The sequence below is a fragment of the Convolutriloba macropyga genome, chromosome 10 (genome assembly GCF_964194025.1).
Source record: "Convolutriloba macropyga chromosome 10, txConMacr16.3, whole genome shotgun sequence".
NCBI classification, from domain to species: domain Eukaryota; kingdom Metazoa; phylum Xenacoelomorpha; order Acoela; family Convolutidae; genus Convolutriloba; species Convolutriloba macropyga.
In genome coordinates, this window is record NC_134477.1 from 24380308 (window position 1) to 24405089 (window position 24782).

The 24782-nt window shown below is 31.6% G+C and overlaps 1 protein-coding gene across 1 annotated transcript in view; it reads right to left on the minus strand.

Annotated features, from left to right (window-relative positions):
* Positions 1-24782, minus strand: part of LOC142348830 (X-ray radiation resistance-associated protein 1-like) — an 87299-nt gene that overhangs the window by 34894 nt on the left and 27623 nt on the right. Inside the window, exons 3-6 of the mRNA XM_075400360.1 lie at positions 24036-24107; positions 23872-23944; positions 10328-10568; positions 9373-9997 (exon numbers count right to left, since the gene is read on the minus strand). Coding sequence (XP_075256475.1) covers positions 9373-9997; positions 10328-10568; positions 23872-23944; positions 24036-24107 — 1011 coding nt within the window. The remainder of the gene's footprint in view (positions 1-9372; positions 9998-10327; positions 10569-23871; positions 23945-24035; positions 24108-24782) is intronic.

Consider the following 24782-nt stretch of genomic DNA (forward strand, 5'->3'; position numbering starts at 1 on the left):
ATTTCTATTATATAGTCGTGCGTTCTTTTCATGTTTAAGTGATTGAATATATCTGTTATAATTCTTTAGAGTTAATTCTTCATTACATTCTTCACACTTGAACTTATTTGTTTTAGGCTTTTGGACATATACAAAATCATCAGATGAAGATGATTCTCTATCTGTATCTGAACCTGAATCCTTATCAGAATCTAAATCCTTATCCTTATCAGAATCTAAATCCAGATGATATTTAGCCTCAGCCTCACGCATTAGATTTTTCATGTCCTTATCCCCTTTGTTTTATTTTAGCCGCATATTCATCAAATGACTTCTTTGATTCCTCGTTTACTTGATTAAACCTTCTAATTGTTTCTAATGGAACTTCTTCTTTATCTACCATTTTGATTTCTCCCCTTACTATGTTTTTATTTTTTAACAATTGGACCGCCATGCTAGTAGAACCAGATGGAGCTTATCCATGAGATGGAGCTTGTCCATGAGATGGAGCTTGACCATGAGATTGGACTTGCCCATGAGATTGGGCTTGAGCTCTTCCAGTTAATGTTCCCGTTGTTTTCTTGCACAATCATTTTTATAAGACAAATTTTGAAATAATATTATTAATATAAAATTTCATCAAGATAAAATGATGATAAATTTCATCAAGATAAAATTTCATCAAGACTAAATGTGATAAGTGTAAAGATAAAGCGTGGTGTTGGAGTTGTGATGAGTGTCAAAGTAAACCTTTATCATGTTTTGTCTGTAATGAAATTATAACATAAAGAGAAGAGACATAATCATATGGTTAAACATTATAATGATCCAAATCAATATCTAACATGTATTAATTGTAAAGTAAATAAACATATCTCTGAGTGTAGATTTAAACATTACACTAGTAGAATATGCTTGTATCTCAATAGATATAGATTTGGTCGTACGAAAGAAAGATTTAGAGAATATGCGAGGAAATTTAACCTTGAAGTTTAGCCCTGTTAAAATGCTACTTGTGTACCCGTTATTACTTGTATTGATATTTCTTATTTTTATTGTATATTGGAATTATGAAAAATACTCTGATTTAAGGAAGAGATTCAAAGGATATAGGAATGTTGTACCAGAACCATTTTAAATTAAAAAACAATTTCATTATTTATGTCCCATCTAATTCTGGTAAAACAACTTTTATAAAAGATTATTGTGGATTGTATGAGACAGTTAATGTGTTCTGTGTTGATGGAAGTGGGTGGAAGGGATATAATGTATATGGCATTGAAGATTTAAAATTATTAGATAATTTAGATAGTTTTGCTAATAGTCTTATTATTTTTGATGATATGGGAGAAAACGTTAGATTACCAGCTATAGATGCATTATATTCTAAAGGTAGACATCACAATATTAATATAAAATGTGTAGGCCATACTGTAACAGATTTAAAAACTAAAGCAAGAGATAACACCCTATCCATATATATCACCTTAAATAGTTCACAACAATTCTTTGAAAGAGTACAAGAGAAGTTTAAAATTGATTCTAATCTATATAGATTCAAAAATTATAGGTATGGTGTAATAAATTATAAAACTACTAATGATTTTTATGTTGTATTAGATAAAAATAGAAAAATTGTTTATGATTCTAGAAAAGGTGACCTTGATATTGAGAAGTATATTGATAATACAGAGTTTAATGAAAAGGAATATAATATTTTAAATAGTTATTTAATGGAGAGAATGATAGAACCAACACTTATTAAACCAAATGAGTTAATGTTCTATTTTGAAGAATATTTACAATTTAAACGAATAAATAAATCATTTGATTTAAATAAAACATGGAAGAATGTAAAATCGATACTTGCTGAGATACATAGTGGTTATCTTGCTATATTTGGTGTAATTGGTATAATGGGATTTGGATATAGCTACATTCAAAAATGTTATAACAATGATAATAATGGTTTCGATATAACGAAGATAGATATAGCAAAAATTAAATTAAAAAATGGTAAGAATATATCAATAGGTTATAGTACTAATAATAAACTTGATTTCAATGATCCATCCAATATAGTATGTATGTTAGTTATTTGTATTATAGTTATTTTTGCAGGTCATGAAACTATTAATTCTAAAACTGAAAATGATATGTAGAGAATGTAATATTGAAATTGATACCGGTAGTGGTTATCCAGAACATGAACTAATGAATCATTATAATAGTTTTCATAATAGATTAATTGAAAGATGTATGAAATGTATGCATAGAAAATATAGTGGCTATCACTTTTCAGATAAATGTAAAGTTAAGTTAATAGTACAGGTCATATAATTTCTGAACATATTTATACTGATAATACTGATTTAAATAATAATAATAATGAAAATGAAAATGATTTTAATAATGTTTTATTTGAACTAAAATATAATGTTATAGAAGAATTGAGAAATTACATTAAAGATGAATTAAAAACAGAAATTATAAATGAGATAAAGAGGGAAAATCTAAATGATTCAAAAATAGAAACTAATATTAAGAATAAAACAAATAAAGTTTGTTGTTTATGTAAATTTGAAAAGAGCAGAGCGGGATTGATATAATCTATATAATCTATATAATCCATAATAACCCATGTAATCTCATTTAATCTCATGTAATCTTTGTAATCAATTTATTAAATGTTGTTAGAAATTAGATATTTATTGTTATGAACCCTTTTTTTATGTTTGTTAAGAGAAGATCTATTTATAACAATATTACATATGGGACATGAAACCTTTTGAGAACAACAATCTTTACATAAACCACCAGTTTTATAAAAACAATCTCTATTCGTTTCAATTTTACATAAACGACAAATTTTATTTGTTTTATTCTTAATATTAGTTTCTATTTTTGAATCATTTAGAATTTCCCTTTTTATCTCATAATTTCTGTTTTTAATTCATTTTTAATGTAATTTCTCAATTCCTCTATAATATTATATTTTAGTTCAAATAAAACATTATTAAAATCATTTCCATTTTCATTATCATTATTATTTAAATCAGTATAATCAGTATAACTATGTTCAGAAATTATATGACCTGTACTATTAACTTTACATTTATCTGAAAAGTGATACCCACTATATTTTGGATAGTGATACCCACCATGATCTGGATAACCACTACTGGTATCAATTTCGAATTAATGATAACCACTACTGGTATCAATTTCGTTTTAGAATTAATAGTTTCATGACCTGCAAAAATAACTATAATACAAATAACTAACATACATACTATATTGGATGGATCATTGAAATCAAGTTTATTATTTGTACCATAACCTATTGATATATTCTTACCAATTTTTAATTTAATTTTTGCCATATCTATCTTCGTTATATCTAAATCATTATTATCATTATTATAACATTTTTGAATGTAGCTATATCCAAATCCCATTATACCAATTACACCAAATATATCAAGATAACCACTATGTATCTCAGCAAATATAGATTTTACATTCTTCCATGTTCTATTTAAATCAAATGATTTATTTATTCCTTTAAATTGTAAATATTCTTCAAAATAGAACATTAACTCATTTGGTTTAATAAGTGTTGGTTCTATCATTCTCTCCATTAAATCACTATTTAGAATATTATATTACTTTTCATTAAACTCTGTATTATCAATATACTTCTCAATATCAAGGTCACCTATTCTAGAATCGTAAACAATATTTCTATTTTTATCTAACACAACATAAAAATCATTAGTAGTATTATAATTTACTACACCATACCTATAATGTTTGAATCTATATAGATTAGAATCAATTTTTAACTTCTCTTGTACTCTTTCAAAGAATTGTCACGAACTATTTAAGGTGATATATATGGATAGGGTGTTATCGCTTGCTTTACACATATTATATTAATATTGTGATGTCTACCTTTAGAATATAATACATCTATAGCTGGTAATCTAATGTTTTCTCCCATATCATCAAATATAATCAGACTATTAGCAAAACTATCTAAATTATCTAATAATTTTAAATCATCAAGGCCATATACATTATATCTCTTCCACTCACTTCCATCAACACAGAACACATTAACTGTCTCATACAATCCACAATAATCTTTTATAAAAGTTGTTTTACCAGAAATAGATGGGCCATAAACAATGAAAATGTTTTTTAATTTCAAATGGTTCTGGTACAACATTCCTATATCCTTTGAATCTCTTCCTTAAATCAGAATATTTATCATAATTCCAATATACAATAAAAATAAGCAAAATCAATACAAGTAATACGGGGTACACAAGTAGCATTTTAATAGGGCTAAACTTCAAGATTAAATTTCATTTCATATTCTCTAAATCTTTCTTTTGTACGACCAAATCTATATCTATTGAGATATAAGCATATTCTACAAGTGTAATGTTTAAATCTATACTGAGAGATATGTTTATTTACTTTACACTTATTACATGTTAGATAACTAAATGTCAGCTAAATGTTGATTTGGATCATTATAATGTTTAACCATATGATTGTCTTTCTCTATATGTTATAATTTCATTACAGACAAAACATGATAAAGGTTTACTTTGACACTCATCACAACTCCAACACCAAGCTTTATCTTTACATTTATCACATTTAGTACTAATCATTTTATATTGATGAAATTCTATATTAAAAATATTATTTCAAAATTTGTCTTATAAAAATGAGTGTGCAAGAAAACAACGGGAACAATCTAACTGGAAGAGGTCAAGCCCAATCTCATGGACAAGTCCAATCTCATGGTCAAGCTCCATCTCATGGACAAGCTCTATCTGGTTCTACTAGCATGGCGGTCCAAATGTTAAAAAATAAAAACATAGTAAGGGGAGAAATCAAACTGGTAGATAAAGAAGAAGATCCATTAGAACCAATTAGAAGGTTTAATCAAGTAAACGAGGAAGCAAAGAAGTCATATGATGAATATGCGGCTAAAGTAAAAGGGGTGAGGACATGAAAAATCTAATGCGTGAGGCTGAGGCTAAATATCATCCCGATTTAGATTCCGATAAGGATTTGGATTCTGATAAGGATTCAGGTTCGGATACAGATAGAGAATCATCTTCATCTGATGATTTTGTATATGTCCAAAAGCCTAAAACAAATAAGTTTAATTGTGAAGAATGTAATGAAGAATTAACTCTAAAGAATTATAACAGACATATTCAATCACTTAAACATAAAAAGAACGCACGACTATATAAAAGAAATAAAATTATTGAGGATGCTAAAGAGGATGAAATAAAACTTACTAATAAAAATATAGACCAAAAGTTAGATGAGCAGTATCCAGAAGAAGGAATAAAGTATTGTGATAGTTGTGAGATATATCTAGATAATAATACCGCTTATAATAATCATGTGACAACATTAAAACATAGGAATAATGTAAGACTAGTTAATGGGGAAATAATAAAGAATGGGAGTAAATTTGATTGTGTAATATGTAAGACTTCTCTGAGTCAATATAGTGTGGATCAACAATTGAAAACAAAGATGCATCTGGATAAAGTTGGGGGTAAAGCTCTGCGAAGCAGTTTAACTGATAAGGATATAACTGGAGATAATAATAATAATATAGCTAGGGAAGATAATGATATAACTGAAGGATATTGCAATATATGTAATACCAGATATAACAATAAAATTGAACACAATGAATCAGAAGAACATAAAGAAAATAATAATCAGAAAAAACTTGTTGATAAGAAGTGGCGAGATAAATTTAATGAATTAGCCTTGGATCATAACATGAAGTATAATCAATTGATTATAACAAGTAGGAGTTATGAAGATCCTAAATTCATTAATGCATTGGGGACATTGCACAATATACATCCCCATATCAAGTTGGACACCTTTGATGTAGTTAGGTATACAAAACCTACAGATGATAAGTTAGAAGAAAACGAATTCACATTTAGACTAATGACTAGTCAATATAATGGTCCTCATGACTTGGATATGTTGAATAGCGAGTTAGAGACCAGAATGCAAGAGCAAAAAATGAATCAATCTGGTTGGAGCATGCCAAGATTTATTAAAAGAACAATGTATATACATAGGTCTTATCCTAGTGGTGGATGTAATACTGAATTACCATTTCAATCAAGATATATACTTAATATACATAATACTGATAATAAATGTTTATTGTGGTGTTTAACTGCTTATCTACATACTGCATCACGTGATCCAAATAGAGTTAGTAAATATACTAAACCAGAGTATATAAATGAGATAAAATTACCAAAGATTCCACCTCCCTATGATTATAAAGATTTACAGAAAATACAAGAACTAAATAAAGATAAAATATTAATTAATGTATTCAATCTAAATAAAAATAAAACTATTAATCCTGTATTAATCAATCATAATGATCCTAAAGGATGTAATATATTATACTGGGATAATCATTACTTCCTATGTAAAGATGTATCATTCTTATTAAGAAAATCAACTAGACATAAATGTTATCCATGTCTAAAATGTTGTGTGTCATTTCAGTCGGAAGATGCATTAAATAAACAATTGGATTTATATAATACACAGAAACCTGTTGGAAGAAGAACATTCCATAAAGATGAATATCTAAAGTTTGATAAGTTCCATTATAAAAACAGAGTACCATTTGCTATGTATTATGATTTTGAATGTATAATAAAAGATGGTAAACACTTACCTATTGCTTGTGGTTTATATATAAAAAGTGACTATCCTGATATATTAGAAGATAGATATGAATATAATTGTGGTGAAGATATAGTTGATTGGATTATAAGTAGAGTAAGTTATCATAATAAATTATTTAAAGACATATTTGAAATTAACATTCCGCTTAATGAAGATACTATTACTCCACTTACTACTGAGTGTTTCTATTGTAGAGAGAACTTGGCATTGTTAGAGATCATGATCATCTAAATGGTAAATTTAGAGGTTATGCTCACAATAAATGTAACCTCCAAGCTAAGAATACATTCGTACCAATATATGCATTTAATTCTACTAATTATGATAATGACTTATTTATAACTAAACTAGCAAAGAAGATTAGACTTAAAGTATTAACTAAAACTGATGAGAACTATATTAGTATTGATATGGGTTATATAAAAGCATTAGATATGTTTAGGTTCTTCCATCCACTTAGCTTAGATGCTATAAGTAAAACATTGAGTGATAAATATTGTGTAAAATTAAACAAATTTGGGTTAGAGAGACGTACAGGTATATTCCCATATGAATGGCTAGATAGCATAGATAAACTAAATGAAACATCATTACCACCTAAGGAAGCATTCTATTCTAAGTTGAAACAAACTGGTATTACAGATCCAGAATATAACCAAGCAATAGATCGTTGGAATAATACTGGAGGTGAGACAATAAACGATTATATGATGTTATATCTTAAAACTGATGTTTTATTATCGGTAGATGTATTTGAGAAACTTAGAGATAAGTGTTTAGAATATTATGAAATAGATCCTTGTTATACATATTCTACTCCAGGTTTAACTTGGTTATTTGGATTGAAATATACCAATGTTAGACTTAAATATTATAAAGAAAATACAGTTAATATTTATGTTACACAACAACATGGTATTAGGGGTGGGTTAGCTTCAGTATTAGGTGATTGTCATGCAAAATGTAAAAATAAAGAAATAAATCCTGAGTATACAGGGAAAGAGAATTATCTAAAATACTTAGACTTCAACTCATTATACGCTTCTGCTATGGTTCAAGCTTTACCTACCGGTGAGATCAAAGTATGTGAAGAATTGGGCTACACTAGATCTAGCTCTACAAAGGGTTATATCTATACTATTGATATAAAGTATAATGATGACTTGACACAGAAAACAAACAAGGATCCATTCTTTCCAGAGAAGACAAAAGCAAATGTAGATCAGTTTACAGTTTATCAAAATGTTAATAAAAAGAAAGGATATAAGCCCAATGAGAAGTTAATGTTGAAGTTAACGGATAAGGTAGATTATGTGGTTGATGGTGAGATGTTAGATTGGTATTTAGCTAGTGGTTTAAAATTGGAAGATATTACAGTTAAGCAAAAGTTAGAGTATAGTAAGAGTGAGTGGTTAAAGCCTTATATTGAGTATAAAAATCAGAAAAGAAAAGAAGCTAAAGCTAAGGGTGATAAATTTGGAGATGTATTCTTTAAGTTAATGAATAATGCCTTCTGTGGAAAAACAATAGAAAATGTGTACAATAGACAAGATGTAGAGTTAGTTAATGAAGTAGATAGATATATTAAATCAGTAGAAAATATTAGTTTTAAATATGCTGTAGAGTTTGATGATGATCTAGTAGCTGTACATAAAACAAGAGGAAATGTTAAGTTAGATAAGTTTAATTATATTGGTTTTGTTATATTAGAGAAAGCTAAACTGTTCATGTATAAAGCTATATATGATTACTTTGAGAAAGAGTTAGATTGTAGTTATCATTATACAGATACTGATAGTATATTTATAAACATAAATGTTCCTTTAGATAGTAATATAGAAACTGAAATGAATAAGATAAAAGATATTTTACATAGTAATGAGTTAGGTAAGATGAAGGATGAATTACCTAATGATACTATTATAGAAGCATGTTTCCTTAAAGCTAAAGCTTATTGTTATAATACAGTTAAAGGTGAAAAAGAGAAAAAGTTAAAAGGAATAACTAAAGCTACTATCAAAAATCAAATTACTATTGAAGACTATAAAAACGCTATATATGATGCAAAAATTAAATATGTAACTAATTATACTATTGATAGTAAGAAACATCATTTAGAAACAAAAGAACAATACAAGATAGCCATTGATCCATTTGATGATAAAGGTATTAAAGGTTGTAATGGTGAATTTAGATTTTACAATTAATTTTTATATAAGTATTAGCAAAATTTAAAATTTATAAAAGAGTTAAGCTGGTTTTTTTATTCAAGTTATCCACGAAGTGGATACACCAATTTTCGCAAGTTGGTTTTACGTGCTTGTTACACGGTCTCACTAGTTTTATACTAGTATCTGGGGACGTCCACTAGAGTCAGTGGGGATAGAACCCAAACTATCCGTCTGATAACAGTTAATTACCAGCTCAACTCGACACTAGTGGTTTGCACTAACTGAGACAAGAAATGATAGATTTTAAATATAAAAGAAGTGAATATAGAGTAGTGGATATATAAAGTGAATTAGAGTAATGTGTATATGGCGACCGTATCGCGGCTCTATGCTGCGGAGGTCGCCATATACACATTACTAATTAATAATAGGTGATCAATTTAAACCGTACCTGGTTATAAGCTATGCTCAAGATTCGCAGTTCCTCAAAGGCAGGGGGTACTTGCTGCGAGCCACTCGAATCTTCACTCTTACTCTCTTCACCCTGCGGGTTGACTAAACTATTAACTGGTACTACAGTTCCACCTTCATTAGAGACACTTTCCCCTACAGGCGTGGGTTCGGTTCCGGGCTGATTAGCTTTGTCACCGATAACAGTCGAGTCACTCGCAACTGGGTTAGACGGATCCACAACAGAAAGACTGGTAGTCAATTTAGCATCGCTTAGCGATCCTTCATTTACAACTTCACCATCATCTGCGTCCTTCAAATCATCTAGAATATTCTCGCTTTTCGCGTTACTCATTACGTCATTAATTTCGTCATCATTATCTTCGAGGTTAAATTCAATAGCGTTGACGTGAACCCTTTCGATGGGTTTTCCTCGTTTGATTTTGATGTAGGGGATTGAAGAAATGGAATTGTTATCCAATGAAAGGTACTTCAAGCGTCTTAAACCAGCCAAAATCGCGAGTGTTTGTGGATCGTGGAAGCAGTTGTCGTCTAAATGAAGCACTTCTAGATTGGCAAATGCTTCCATTTCGACACCATTCGCTGAAGCGCTGTCACTCTCATCCCTGAAAACAAACACGTGTTATGTATTGTTATTCAAAACTAGTTAGTCATTTCGAAGTTAGAGATTAGGGAAATTTGAGGTAAAGACCTACGAACTGTACAAAAAAAGAAAAATAAATAGTCCCGGTACTACTCATTTTACTATTTCAATCATCAAGCTATATAGTATAAACAATATGTAAAATATGACTATTTCAAAACTTTTTATGTTCGAAGACTTCGCGTTGGATAAGCCGAATCTCTGAACTTCGTTTGAGATCAATTAATTGCCTTTAAATAGTCATTCAAATTAATGCATAGTAATTGTGGTAAAAAAATAGGAAATATCTTACGATTTAAATATGACGTTTGAACAAAGAGTCTCGGGCAAATGTGTCAATTGGTTCCCTGTCAGGTATAACGCCTTCAGTTTTGGTAGAATGGACAGACTGGCTACATGCTCTGGCGATATGTTGTTGTAGGAGAGATCCAAGAGTTCCAAGGAGTCGAAGTCATTCATGTTGACTCGGATTGACCTCAGAGCACAGAGAGGTGTCTCCAATTCCCTCAGAGAGGGGAAGTGGTTGAACGTTTCTATAACATGACCTTCTCTCATTATCCTTCGTTCTATTTACTCAACACTAGTTTTGTTTTCATGAAATTTTTTGCACAAAAGACTTGAGATGATACCACTAAGATATTATTTATCAACGGACAACTCATGCCTTTTGTAAATGTTCTACATTTCTGGGCTAAAAAGATGTGAACAGTTCAATTGTAATTGATAGGCATACATTCAGAGTTGTGGACACTCATCCCCGTAATAATCAATTCCGGTTTTTCATATGAAAAGTTTATTTTTGTGAATGATCAATTTGAGATAAATTTCCCTTGATTAACTAACTGGGACAAATATTTAACTTTATTGGCTCAGCGCAACAACTTTTTTTTTCAAAATATGTTGCGCCCTGATTTCTGAAGCATTTTTTGCTCAGTACAGTTTTTCAGAACTATTTCTACTACAACAAATTCCTGATCATTTTGATAATCTGATCCAACAAGGCACGTAGAGGGTGACAAAATCTTCTAAGAAGCCAAATAATTTGCAAGCACATACGCTGCTACCAAAACAAACCGATTAACGTCGGGCAAATTGCTCTCGAACGACAGGCGGAGCAATTTAATTTCAAGGGCTGTAGCCTAAAAAATTACTTTATGGGTGCATAAATATCGAACCAGGGTCGGACGGGAACCCGCCATCTCCCGAGTCATCGACCACTTGGCTATCAACGCCCTTAAGATTTCCTATGATACAATCGCTTTTAGTGTAGATTTAACTCTCGCTAAGATAGAGAAGAAATTAGGGCATTAAATATCACAATCAAACAGAATAGCGTGAAAAAGACTCAAGAAGACAATGAATGTTCTACAATAAACACGCCAAAACGGTCAATCAAAAATTTTTCCCAGAAAAGGACACATGTTTACAATAATTGCTTCAAACTTCGTTCGAGAGCAATTGATAAAATCTCTCAATTCTCGACTTTAAAACTGCTGCAAAGAACAAGAAGTAAGTTGGACATAAACATCAAATTCAATCAAAACAATTCTCATTAAGTTTTGATTTTTAATGCACGACAGAATGCTCGAAATGTAGCCAATACCAATCACAAAACATAGCTGGCAGATTGCCAGAAAAAGCCGCAATAGCTTTGTAGATCATAAGTATCAAAAAGGCAATAGAAAATAGAGACCAACAAACGAAACTTACTCTTTTCATTAAATGCTGAGATGCTACATTTTAATTAAGAATCTTTAAAACATATTGCTGCTTCCATAAGCTTCAATTAGGGTGACAAACACACTCACCTGACCTTATCTCTCTGAATTACAGTAAGGAAAAATCAATTGGAGAGTGAGGAAGTTTGTGAGTGAGAGACTACAGATCACAATACCTGACCAGCAGACCAATTGAACAATGCCAGCCAAACAGTGTCTCACAAATTTATATAAAAGTAAAAAGTATTGACATTGCAAAAATTCTTGAAGCTAAAATCTTGAAAGCCAAACCTGCTCAACTTAAATATATACATGAAACCTAGCACGTGTTTCGAAAAGGGTGTTTGCCTTCAAAACCATTCAATAATCTGGTTTTAGTAATATGTTTCATTGGCGTCTAAAAAAACTCGAAAATCGACACATGAAAAAGTTGCCATGATTTGTAAAATTTACAACTTCAAATCAATTTTGCTTTAACTACAAGCTATTGAGCAAAGCTTCGCAGGACCTAAAAAGGTTTCATTTGCCTCTATAGATTAAAAATTTGTAATCCAAATTTTAGAGAAAATTGCATTTTTTTTTAAAAAAAAGTTGCTCAAATAGTTGATCTGATTATCTTCAAACCCATTTATATCTCCTATGAGTCCGCCCAAAAACTCATGATCCGGCCATTAAAAGTTCCACTGGCTCTAAGAATCAATAAACTTAAAAGCAACCCCATAAAATTTTTAAATTTTGAAAAAACAATTTCTTTTAAAAAGTGACTGAAATTCGCAAAACTAATATCTGAAAAACCAAATGGTTGTCCCTGGAAACTACCAAATTACGCATTGCTACGCTCATTGTTACATTTTTTACCAAATTACTCATTGCTAAATTTTTATTGGCCCCTATAGGACAAAAATACAGAAAAGGACAGATTTAAAAAATGAAAAAATAGGAAATCTTAATAAGTTTGTGGCACTACTACCTGCATAACCAATTAGTTGTCTCTACTGAGTATCCAGCTACCCACCGTCAAGCCATAAAAACGTTTCATTGCGCCCTAAAGATGGAAAAAAAAATGACAAAATTTTCAAAAATCTTGAAAAAATTGCAAAAATTACCAATTTGGGTGTTTAAGTTTGTATTAAAACAGACATTAGAAGGACTTCCGACTTAAGAACTTTACAAACTTTGAAAAGCGTTATTTCTATACCCAGCTATCAAAAAAATCAAAACCAAAGAAAAAACTTGAGAAATTGAACGATTTTGGGGGCAAAAACTAAAAATGACCTTTTCGCCTGAAAATTAGGCCTTCGGGTCCAAGAAGATTCAACACTCTAAGCACTTGCAAGACTACTAAAGCCAGCTTAGGGCTTCCATTGAAACTTAAAGTCCACCGAGCGTTAGCTGTTTATCCCGTTTTGAAAGCTCAAAATCACAGAAAAAAAACATATCAAAAGAACATATCTTAAAAAACATAGCAGGACAAGTCCTGAAAGACCATACAAAAAATTCAATGAAAAACTCAGAACTGCTGTATATGACTTGCAGATCAATTGAACATCTCTAGTTAACAATTCTCTCAAAAAATTAGAGAAACAAGAGTAATCAAACAAATAAAACAAAATGACACTAATTGCTAGTGAAATTTGTATCCCGAAGGCACAAACTGAGCCAAATAGTATACCCAATAACCAAAAGCAAAAGCCCTAAAAAGTGTCTGTTGAAGATGAAATTATTGCTGAAATTCTTAAAGCTTTTAAAATTAAGTCTTAATCTCATCCAATTAATTAAACATATTAAAACATGCAAAGCCTCGAAAGGTGTGTATATGCCACTACTCGAGAAAAAAAACTCCGAGAAATATGACAAAGACTTCTAAACAAAAATTGAAAAACTTATAGAAGGTTTTTAAGTTTCGCGATAATATCGTGTTCAAAACCAAACGTTTGTCTCTGAAATCTGTTCAGTAGCAAGGCCTAAAAAGATTTCAGTGGCCCGAAAGTTCATAAACTCAGAAATTGACCAAAAATTTCAAAAAAAAATTGGAAACAATTGCAAAGATTATGAAAACGTAGCAAAATTGGTGACACTAATATCTTCCAAACCATGTCACTGTTTATACACACTATCCAGTAACCCAATTTTGAGCTTAGGAAAAGTTTCACTGGCCCATAAGGATCGAGAAACTTGGATCGTGATCATTTTCAGACTGAAAAAAAATTACAAATTTTATCAAATAAATTCCAAAAATTTGTGATAATGAAAACTTGAAATTAATCCCAACACCAACAGAAACTATACAATAACCCATTATCAAACCGAAGAGGAAGTTTCCTGGCTTCTTGGGCTGGAAAAAGTACAAAAATTCAAAAAAGTGGAAATTTCTTGGCTTATTGGGCTGGAAAAAGTACAAAAATTCAAAAAAGTTTTTTTTAAAAAAAACTATAAAAACCCTAGAGAAAGTTACTTGGCCAATGGTGCTGGAAAAACTTAAAAAAATTACAAAGTTGGTCAAAAAAATGAAAATTGTAAAAATTAGTATAATTTTCGGTGTTTATATTTGCAGTACCCAAAGAAAAAGCTCAAGAAATGGTCTTAGAAAGTATGTCTTGCAAAATACCTTTATCAACTCTTATCAACGTCAATTTTAGACTGGTTCGATAAAAAACTCCAAAAACATAGCTGGCAGATTGCCGGAAAATAGCCGCGATAGATGCTTGTCGCCTTCCATGAGTTGAAACAGCTAAAGAAATAAGATAAACAGATTGACCAGACTCTAATACTAAAGAACTAGGGCATATAGTTTGGCACTACTTGGATGCACACTTTTGATCTTTAACTAGTAAATGCTGATAAAATTTAAAGTTCCATAAGTGAGTGCAAAGCAGTAGAACACAAAGTCATTGAAAAAGTCAGGGTAAGACGAAACGAAAAATGCTAGACGAAGTAAAAAAAAATTAGGTCAGCAATAATAGCCGCCTGGAATTGTTGACGCAGCTATGAAAAAACGGAACGTGAAAAATTGCACCAATTTGGGATCAAAAACTGAACAGAATTACCTACCCAGTTGTCTCACCACAAAAAATACTTGAGGGATACCTGATGCTCATTGAGCTTTACCTGTTTTTGCCGTTTTCAAAGCTCAAAGTTGTGGAAAAAGGTGTGAAAACATTTAACAAAAAGTAATAGGATAAGTCCTCAAATAAAATCCATGGAAATGAACGAAAATCTTATAATTACTGTACCTAACCAGCAGATCAATTGAACAAACTCAAAAGTTGAGAAACTAAAATACTCAATCAAACGGAACAAAAATATAAGCATTCCTAACACTCTTGAAACTTTTACCCAGGAGGCCAAAAATTATTCAGTTAAAAACACCTATTGCCCAACTGGCAAGCTTTGAAAGAGGTCAAGAGCCTTGAAAAAAAACAAGTCGAGAAATACAAAAACTTTTTTCTTTAGAATCTGTCTATCAACGCATCCGCAAGATCAAAATTTTGGAAAAAAATTTCTTCTGAGTCATTTTATTGTCTCTAGAGGCTTTCCAGTAACCTATTTCATTCTTTAAAAGGTTTCATTGGCTAATAAAGATCGATAAAATAGTATTATGACAATAATTTTCAGAAAACTAGAAAAAACTTCAAAATTTATAAACAAAATGCAAAAAATCCAGATATGAAAATGTTGAAAACCATTCCATTGCCCCTAGCAACTATGAAGTTACATATTATCAAACCCTAGAGGAGATTAACTGGCTACTGGGGTCGAAAAAAATAAAATTGACAAATTTTCATAAAACTTGAAAAAAATGTAGATTTTATCAAGAAAAAGTGCTAAAATTCGCGTTAAAATCTTGAAAACAACTGCGTTGCCACTAAAAACTACGCAATAACCTAAAATCAGACCATAGACGAGATTTTCATGGCCCCTGAGTCCAGAAAAACTCAAAAAATGACAAACATCTTTAAAAACTTGAAATTGCGAAAAAAAGTATCATTTTACATGTTTATGTTTACAATACCAAAACATATAGCTCAATGAAAGGTCATTAAAAGTAATTATACTCTGATAAATGTCAATTCAAGACTCATCAAACAAAAACCGGAAAAATGACAAAAAAACTAACCTTAATTCAGGCCTTCTCATCAGCTGCACCGCTCTTATCACTTCGAGGACTAAAAAGCCAGCTTTGGGTCTCTAATGAAACTTAGTGCCAACTGGGTCTTACCTGTTTATCCTGTTTGGGAAGATCAAATTCATTGAACATTTTGTAAAAACGTCTTAAAAACATACCCGGCAGATTGCCAGAAAACAGCCGCCGTTGATTCCCATAACCACGAATGGGATTCAAAGAATGGAAAAGAATTTTTAAAAATTTGATTTTTGTACAAAAACAAAGTGCGAACTATTTTGATGTCATTTTGTGGTTAAACATACTCCTGTTTCTAACAAAGAGGATTACAAAGGTTAGTATCACTGCCAATAAACAAATTGAAATTGATGTTTATGCCAAACTTAGGTCTTTCTGTTTACAAATTGAGCTCAAAATCATCGAAAAATGAGTGAACATATCTTAAAAAACATAGCAGGACAAGTCCTGAAAGACCATACAAAAAATTCAATGAAAAACTTAGAATTACTGTATATGAATTGCAGATCAATTGAACATCTCTAGTGAAGAATTCTCTCAAAACATTAGAGAAACTAGAGTAATCAAACAAATAAAACAAAATGACACTAATTGCTAGTTAAATTTGTATCCAGAAGGCCCAAACTGAGCCAAATAGTATACCCAATAACGAAAAGCAAAAGCCCTAAAAAGGGGTCTGTTGAAGATGAAATTATTGCTAAAATTCGGAAAGCTTTTAAATTTAAGTCTTAATCTGATCCAATTAATTAAACATATTAAAACATGCAAAGACTCGAAAGGTGTGTATATGCCACTACTCGAGATAAAAACTCCGAGAATTATGACAAAGACTTCTAAACAAAAATTGAAAAACTTATAGAAGGTTTTTAAGTTTCGCGATAAAATCGTGTTCAAAACCATACGTTTGTCTCTGAAATCTGTTCAGTAGCAAGGCCTGCAAAGATTTCAGTGGCCCTGAAAGTTCATAAACTCAGAAATTGACCAAAAATTTCAAAAAGAAAGGAAACAATTGCAAAGATTATGAAAACGTAGCAAAATTGGCGATACTAATATCTTCCAAACCATGTCATTGTTTATAAAGACTATCCAGTAACCCAATTTTGAGCTTAGGAAAAGTTTTACTGGCCCTTGAGGATCGATAAACTTGGATCATGATAATTTTCAGACTGAAAAAAAATTACAAATTTTATTATATAAATTCCGAAAATTTGTGATAATGAAAACTTGAAATTGATCCCAACACCACCAGAAACTATGTAAAAACCCATTATCAAACCGAAGAGGAAGTTTCCTGGCCTCTTGGGCTGGAAAAAGCACAAAAATTCAAAAAAGTGGAAATTTCTTGGCTTATTGGGCTGGAAAAAGTACAAAAACTCAAGTTTTATTTTAAAAAATTTAAAAAAACCTAGAGGAGTTTACTTGGCCAATGGTGCTGGAAAAACTCAAAAAAATCTAAGTTGGTCAAAAAATGAAAACTGTAAAAATTAGTATAATTTTGGATGTTTTATTTGCAGTACACAAAGATAAAGCTCAAGAAATAGTCTTAGAAAGTATGTCTTGCAAAATACCTTTATCAACTCTTATCAACGTCAATTTAAGACTGGTTCGATAAAAAAAAACTCCAAAAACATAGCCGGCAGATTGCCGGAAAATAACCGCGATAGATATAACTAAAGAAATAAGATAAACAGATTGACCAGACTCTAATACTAAAGAACTAGGGCATATAGTTTGGCACTACTTGGATGCACACTTTTGATCTTTAACTAGTAAATGCTGATAAAATTTAAAGTTCCATAAGTGAGTGCAAAGCAGTAGAACACAAAGTCATTGAAAAAGTCAGGGTAAGACGAAACGAAAAATGCTAGACGAAGTAAAAAAAATTAGGTCAGCAATAATAGCCGCCTGGAATTGTTGACGCAGCTATGAAAAAACGGAACGTGAAAAATTGCACCAATTTGGGATCAAAAACTGAACAGAATTACCTACCCAGTTGTCTCACCACAAAAAATACTTGAGGGATACCTGATGCTCATTGAGCTTTACCTGTTTTTGCCGTTTTCAAAGCTCAAAGTTGTGGAAAAAAGTGTGAAAACATTTAACAAAAAATAATAGGATAAGTCCTGAAATAAAATCCATGGAAATGAACGAAAATCTTATAATTACTGTACCTAACCAGCAGATCAATTGAACAAACTCAAAAGTTGAGAAACTAAAATACTCAATCAAACGGAAGTTATTGAAAAAGTCAGGGTAAGACGAAACGAAAAAAGCTAGACGAAGTAAAAAAAAATTAGGTCAGTAATAATAGCCGCCTGGAATTGTTGACGCAGCTATGAAAAAACGGAACGTGAAAAATTGCACCAATTTGGGATCAAAAACTGAACAGAATTACCTACCCAGTTGTCTCACCACAAAAAATACTTGAGGGATACCTGATGCTCATTGAGCTTTACCTGTTTTTGCCGTTTTCAAAGCTCAAAGTTGTGGAAAAAACTGTGAAAACATTTAACAAAAAATAATAGGATAAGTCCTGAAATAAAATCCATGGAAATGAACGAAAATCTTATAATTACTGTACCTAACCAGCAGATCAATTGAACAAACTCAAAAGTTGAGAAACTAAAATACTCAATCAAACGGAAGTTATTGAAAAAGTCAGGGTAAGACGAAACGAAAAAAGCTAGACGAAGTAAAAAAAAATTAGGTCAGTAATAATAGCCGCCTGGAATTGTTGACGCAGCTATGAAAAAACGGAACGTGCAACATTGCACCAATTTGGGATCAAAAACTGAACAGAATTGCCTTCCCAGTTGTCTCACCACAAAAAAAAACACTTGAGGGATACCTGATGCTCATTGAAATTTACCTGTTTTTCCCGTTTCCAAAGCTCAAGTTGTGGAAAAAGGTGTGAAAACATTTAACAAACACCATAATAGGATAAGTCCTGAAATAAAATCCATGGAAATGAACAAAACTCTTATAATTACTGTACCTGACCAGCAGATCAATTGAACAAACTCAAAAATTGAGAAACTAAAATACTCAATCAAACGGAACAAGAATATAAGCATTCCTAACACTCTTGAAACTTTTACCCAGGAGGCCAAAAATTATTCAGTTAAAAACACCTATTGCCCCACCGGCAAGCTTTGAAAGAGGTCAGTAGTCTTGATAAAAAACAAGTCGAGAAATACGACAAACACTTTTTTCTCTAGAATCTGTCTATTAACGCATCCGCAAGACCAAAATTTGGAATAAAAATTTCTTCTGCGCCATTTTATTGTCTCCAGAGGCATTCCAATAACCAATTTCATTCTTTAAAAGAAAATGCAAAAAATCCAGATATGAAAATGTTGAAAACCATTCCATTGCCCCTAGCAACTAAGCAGTTACATATTATCAAACCCTAGAGGAGATTAACTGGCTACTGGGGTCGAAAAAAATAAAATTGACAAATTTTCATAAAACTTGAAAAAAATGTAAATTTTATCAAAAAAGTGATAAAATTCGCGTTAAAACCTTGGAAACAACTGCGTTGCCACTAAAAACTACGCAAAACCTAAAATCAGACCATAGAAGAGATTTTTATGGCCCCTGAGTCCAGCAAAACTCAAAACATGACAAACGTCTTCAAAAACTTGAAATTGCGAAAAAAAAGTATCATTTTACCTATTTATGTTTACAATAACAAAACATATAGCTCAATAAATGGTCATAAAAGCAATTATACTCTGATAAATGTCAATTCAAGACTCATCAAACTAAAACCGGAAAAATGACAAAACTAACCTTGAATTAAGGCCTTCTCATCAGCTGCACCGCTCTTATCACTTCAAGGACTAAAAAGCCAGCTTTGGGTCTCTAATGAAACTTAGTGCCAACTGGGTCTTACCTGTTTATCCTGTTTGGGAAGATCAAATTCATTGAAAATTTTGTAAAAACGTCTTAAAAACATACCCGGCAGATTGCCAGAAAACAGCCGCCGTTGATTCCCATAACCACGAATGGGATTCAAAGAATGGAAAAGAATTTTTAAAAATTTGATTTTTGTACAAAAACAAAGTGCGAACTATTTTGATGTCTTTTTGTGGTTAAACATACTCCTGTTTCTAAGTAAGAGGATTACAGGGGTTAGTATCACGGCCAATAAACAAATTGAATTTGATGTTTATGCCAAACTTAGGTCTTTCTGTTTACAGCAGTTTTAAAATTGACGAAATGATAGATTTTACCAATTGCTCTCGAGCGAAGTTTGGAGCATTAACTGTAAACGTGTGTATCCTTTTTGGGCAAATTTTTCGTTTGACAGTCTCAATTTTCATCCACTTAAATCTACCAATTAACCCACGCACAGGCTTGAAAGGGGTCAATAAGCCACTAAAGATGAAAACTCGAGAAATATGCCAAAATACTCGAAAAGTTTCAATTCCAGTACCCCATCTTCAAGACCTTGAAATGTCAAATTGGCCCTTAAAGATCGATAAACTCAGAAAAAGACAATTTCATATATTTTAATTAAAAGTTTGCTTAAATTCGTGATATTAATATCTTCAAAAAACATTTCATGGTCTTCATAAACTGTTCAGTAACCCAATTTCAGGCCTAAGAAAAGATTCATTGACCCACGAAGATCGATAAATTCGAAACATGATCATTTTCAGAGAAATACAAAAATTCCTGATATTATAATGTTGAACAATTCCATTGCCACTAAAAAATATGCATTAATCTATTAGCAAAAGCTGGAGGAGTTTCCTTTGCCCCGGGCGGTTGAGAAAAATGGCAAATTTTTAAAAAAATAGAAAACGCAAGTTTTATTTTAAAAAAATGCAAACATTCGTAATATTTAACTGTTGAAAACTATTCCATTGTCAAGAATATGTGCAGTAACCAATAACCAAACTCTAGGAGTTTTTTTGGCCCATGGATCTCAAAAAAGCTCAAAATGTGACAAAACATTTAAAAACTTAAAAATTTGCAAATTTTTTCAAAAACTGCTTAAATTTATCAAAACTGCAAAATTGTTATAAAAATGTTGAAAAAACAATCCATTCCCACTACACAACATGCAGTAACCTATTATCAAACCCTAGAGGAGATTATCTGGCTACTGGGATCGAAAAAAAAATTGACAAATTTTCATAAAACTTGAAAAAAATGTAAATTTTATCAAAAAAGTGATAAAATTCGCGTTAAAACCTTGGAAACAACTGCGTTGCCACTAAAAATTACGCAAAACCTAAAATCAGACCATAGAAGAGATTTTTATGGCCCCTGAGTCCAGCAAAACTCAAAACATGACAAACATCTTCAAAAACTTGAAATTGCGAAAAAAAAGTATCATTTTACCTATTTATGTTTACAATACCAAAACATATAGCTCAATAAATGGTCATAAAAGCATTTATACTCTGATAAATGTCAATTCAAGACTCATCAAACTAAAACCGGAAAAATGACAAAACTAACCTTGAATTCAGGCCTTCTCATCTGCTGCACCGCTCTTATCACTTCAAGGACTAAAAAGCCAGCTTTGGGTCTCTAATGAAACTTAGTGCCAACTGGGTCTTACCTGTTTATCCTGTTTGGGAAGATCAAATTCATTGAAAATTTTGTAAAAACGTCTTAAAAACATACTCGGCAGATTGCCAAAAAGCAGCCGCCGTTGATTCCCATAACCACGAATGGGATTCAAAGAATGGAAAAGAATTTTTAAAAATTTGATTTTTGTACAAAAACAAAGTGCGAACTATTTTGATGTCATTTTGTGGTTAAACATACTCCTGTTTCTAAGTAAGAGGATTACAGGGGTTAGTATCACGGTCAATAAACAAATTGAATTTGATGTTTACGCCAAACTTAGGTCTTTCTGTTTACAGCAGTTTTAAAATTGACGAAATGATAGATTTTACCAATTGCTATTGAGCGAAGTTTGGAGCATTAACTGTAAACGTGTGTATCCTTTTTGGGCAAATTTTTCGTTTGACAGTCTCAATTTTCATCCACTTAAATCTACCAATTAACCCACGCACAGGCTTGAAAGGGGTCAATAAGCCACTAAAGATGAAAACTCGAGAAATATGCCAAAATACTCGAAAAGTTTCAGTTCCAGTACCACATCTTCAAGACCTTGAAATGTCAAATTGGCCCTTAAAGATCGATAAACTCAGAAAAAGACAATTTCATATATTTTAATTAAAAGTTTGCTTAAATTCGTGATATTAATATCTTCAAAAAACATTTCATGGTCTTCATAAACTGTTCAGTAACCCAATTTCAGGCCTAAGAAAAGATTCATTGACCCACGAAGATCGATAAACTCGAAACATGATCATTTTCAGAGAAATACAAAAATTCCTGATATTAAAATGTTGAACAATTCCATTGCCACTAAAAAATATGCATTAATCTATTAGCAAAAGCTGGAGGAGTTTCCTTTGCCCCGGGCGGTTGAGAAAAATGGCAAATTTTTTTAAAAAAATAGAAAACGCAAGTTTTATTTTAAAAAAATGCAAACATTCGTAATATTTAACTGTTGAAAACTATTCCATTGTCAAGAATATGTGCAGTAACCTATAACCAAACTCTAGGAGTTTTTTTGGCCCATGGATCTCAAAAAAGCTCAAAATGTGACAAAACATTTAAAAACTTAAAAATTTGCAATTTTTTTCAAAAAATGCTTAAATTAAAACCATTCCATTACCACGACAACATATTGAGTAACCTATTATCAAATCCTTGAGGTCTAAAAAAAACTTAAAATGACAAACTTTTTAAAAATAAAACTAAGAAAACTGCTTAAATTTATCAAACTGCAAAATTGTTATAAAAATGTTGAAAAAACATTCCATTCCCACTACACAACATGCGGTAACCTATTATCAAACCCTAGAGGAGATTCCTTTGGCCCTGGGGCTCGAAAAACTCAAAAGATGACAAAATTTACAAAAAAATTGTAAGAATTAGTATCATTTTGCGTGTTTACGTTTGCAGTACCAAAAAATAGCTCACAAAATGATCGAGAAAAATAATTATGTCTTCAATTAATTAAACGTTTATCAACCTTACGAAACGTCAATTTAAGACCGGTCAGATAAAAAAAAATCCGAAAAACGTTTTTATTGCACCATTTTGAGACTCAAAAGCTCATAAAAATGACCTTTTAACATTGAATTACGGCCTTGCCAGCAGCTGCACCACTCTAAGCACCCGAAGGACTACTAAAGCCAGCTGGGGCCCTCTAATGAAACTTGATGCCCGCTGAGCTTTACCTGTTGATCCCGTTTTGAAGCTCGAAGTTATCGAAAAAGGTGTGAAAAAAATATAAGGCAGAACCAATACAATCCAATTCGGGGATTGTATAAATAGGAGCGCTATAATATCCGGCTGAAAAGATGAGGGCGACTATTATAAATGAAAACACAGAGCTCCAATACAATCCAATTCTTGGATTGTACAAAAAGACAGGAGCACCAATATAATCAAGGGAAGGACAATAATAGCCTCAGCTATCGCTTTGCGGCTATCGAAAATAGCTGCATCACTTTATAGGAGTATCATATAATCGGAGTATAACATTTGGCGATCTTAAATACTGGCTGTAAAGCGCAAGATTAAGGTTGGGCATGAACTTCAATTTCAATCGAATCTCTCATTTCTCGTCAGTTTTTCTACAGCCTTTTATACTTCTACAGCCTTTTGAAATTATTATCTTTGTACACAAAACGCTAGCTGCAAAAGCGTTCCCAAACCTTATTGTATGTAGTTAAATAAGAAAGTGGAAACATTCCGTGCCAAGCATCGCATCATTCGAATCTGCTTGTTAGCATATACGAAAAGAGAATTACGATTAAAAGGGGAATTAAGGTTGCTCCAGTACTATGATATTGTGTATTAAATCTCATTAAGAACCAATGACTAAAACAGGACAGTTCCGTGTCACTGGTTCAAATAAATTTGAACCATAATCCTTACCAAATGGGAGCAATGTCTCGGCAGCATTGATGTAGATTACATTCTCGAACAGCTCCATATCCTCATCGTTGACCTAAACAGCAATAATCAACACGTTGAAAAGTTAAAGTTTTTGTTGAACAATATCAATCTTTGCAGATCAGTAAGGAACAGGCGAGACTTACAGTTTCAAGAGGTCGTCCTGAGATATCTAGCGCACTCAAATCACTTGGGTCACTGACACCATGTACGCGGAGCTGAAATAATGCAGTGCTAATTCATTAGGTCTTTAAAAAAGGAAGACACGTGAAAAGTATGGTAAACTGCCATATGACTGTAGGGTAGCGATTCGGACAAAACCCCCCAAAAGACCTCAAGTCGACCAAAATCCTGATTTCTTTCGAAAACAAAATTTGTTCAAGTTTCTGCAGTTTCCTCTAGACTCTGGGTGCTACACTGACTGCTAAAACTTGAACCAATTTTCATTTCGAGAGAAATCAAGATTTTGGTTGAATTGAGGTCTTGTAGGGTGTGGGGGTCCGAATCCCCGCCCTACAGTCAAATGACAGCTTCCGGTTGTTAGAAGGTTAACTGCAGCAGAAATTAAAATTGCCTAGTTCCTAGATTCTCATTTTAGCTCTTTGTTAACAATTTAAACAATTTCCATCTTAGACACCCGAAGCCTCAAACATTGAAAATTTCAAATTTCAGGATTCATTTCAAAATTTTAGTAAAGGAAACAAGTCTGAAGAACACGCGATATATTTTAACCAGAAAATCAGAACTCTTCACAGCTTTGGGATTCTCGTGCTACATTTACATATAAGTCAAATAATACAAGCAGAAGAATTTGTATTGATCCCCAAATAAAAGTTTATTTCAAAAAACCCAACCAAGGAAAAAATCTGATAATCCAATGTATCAGCAAAAGC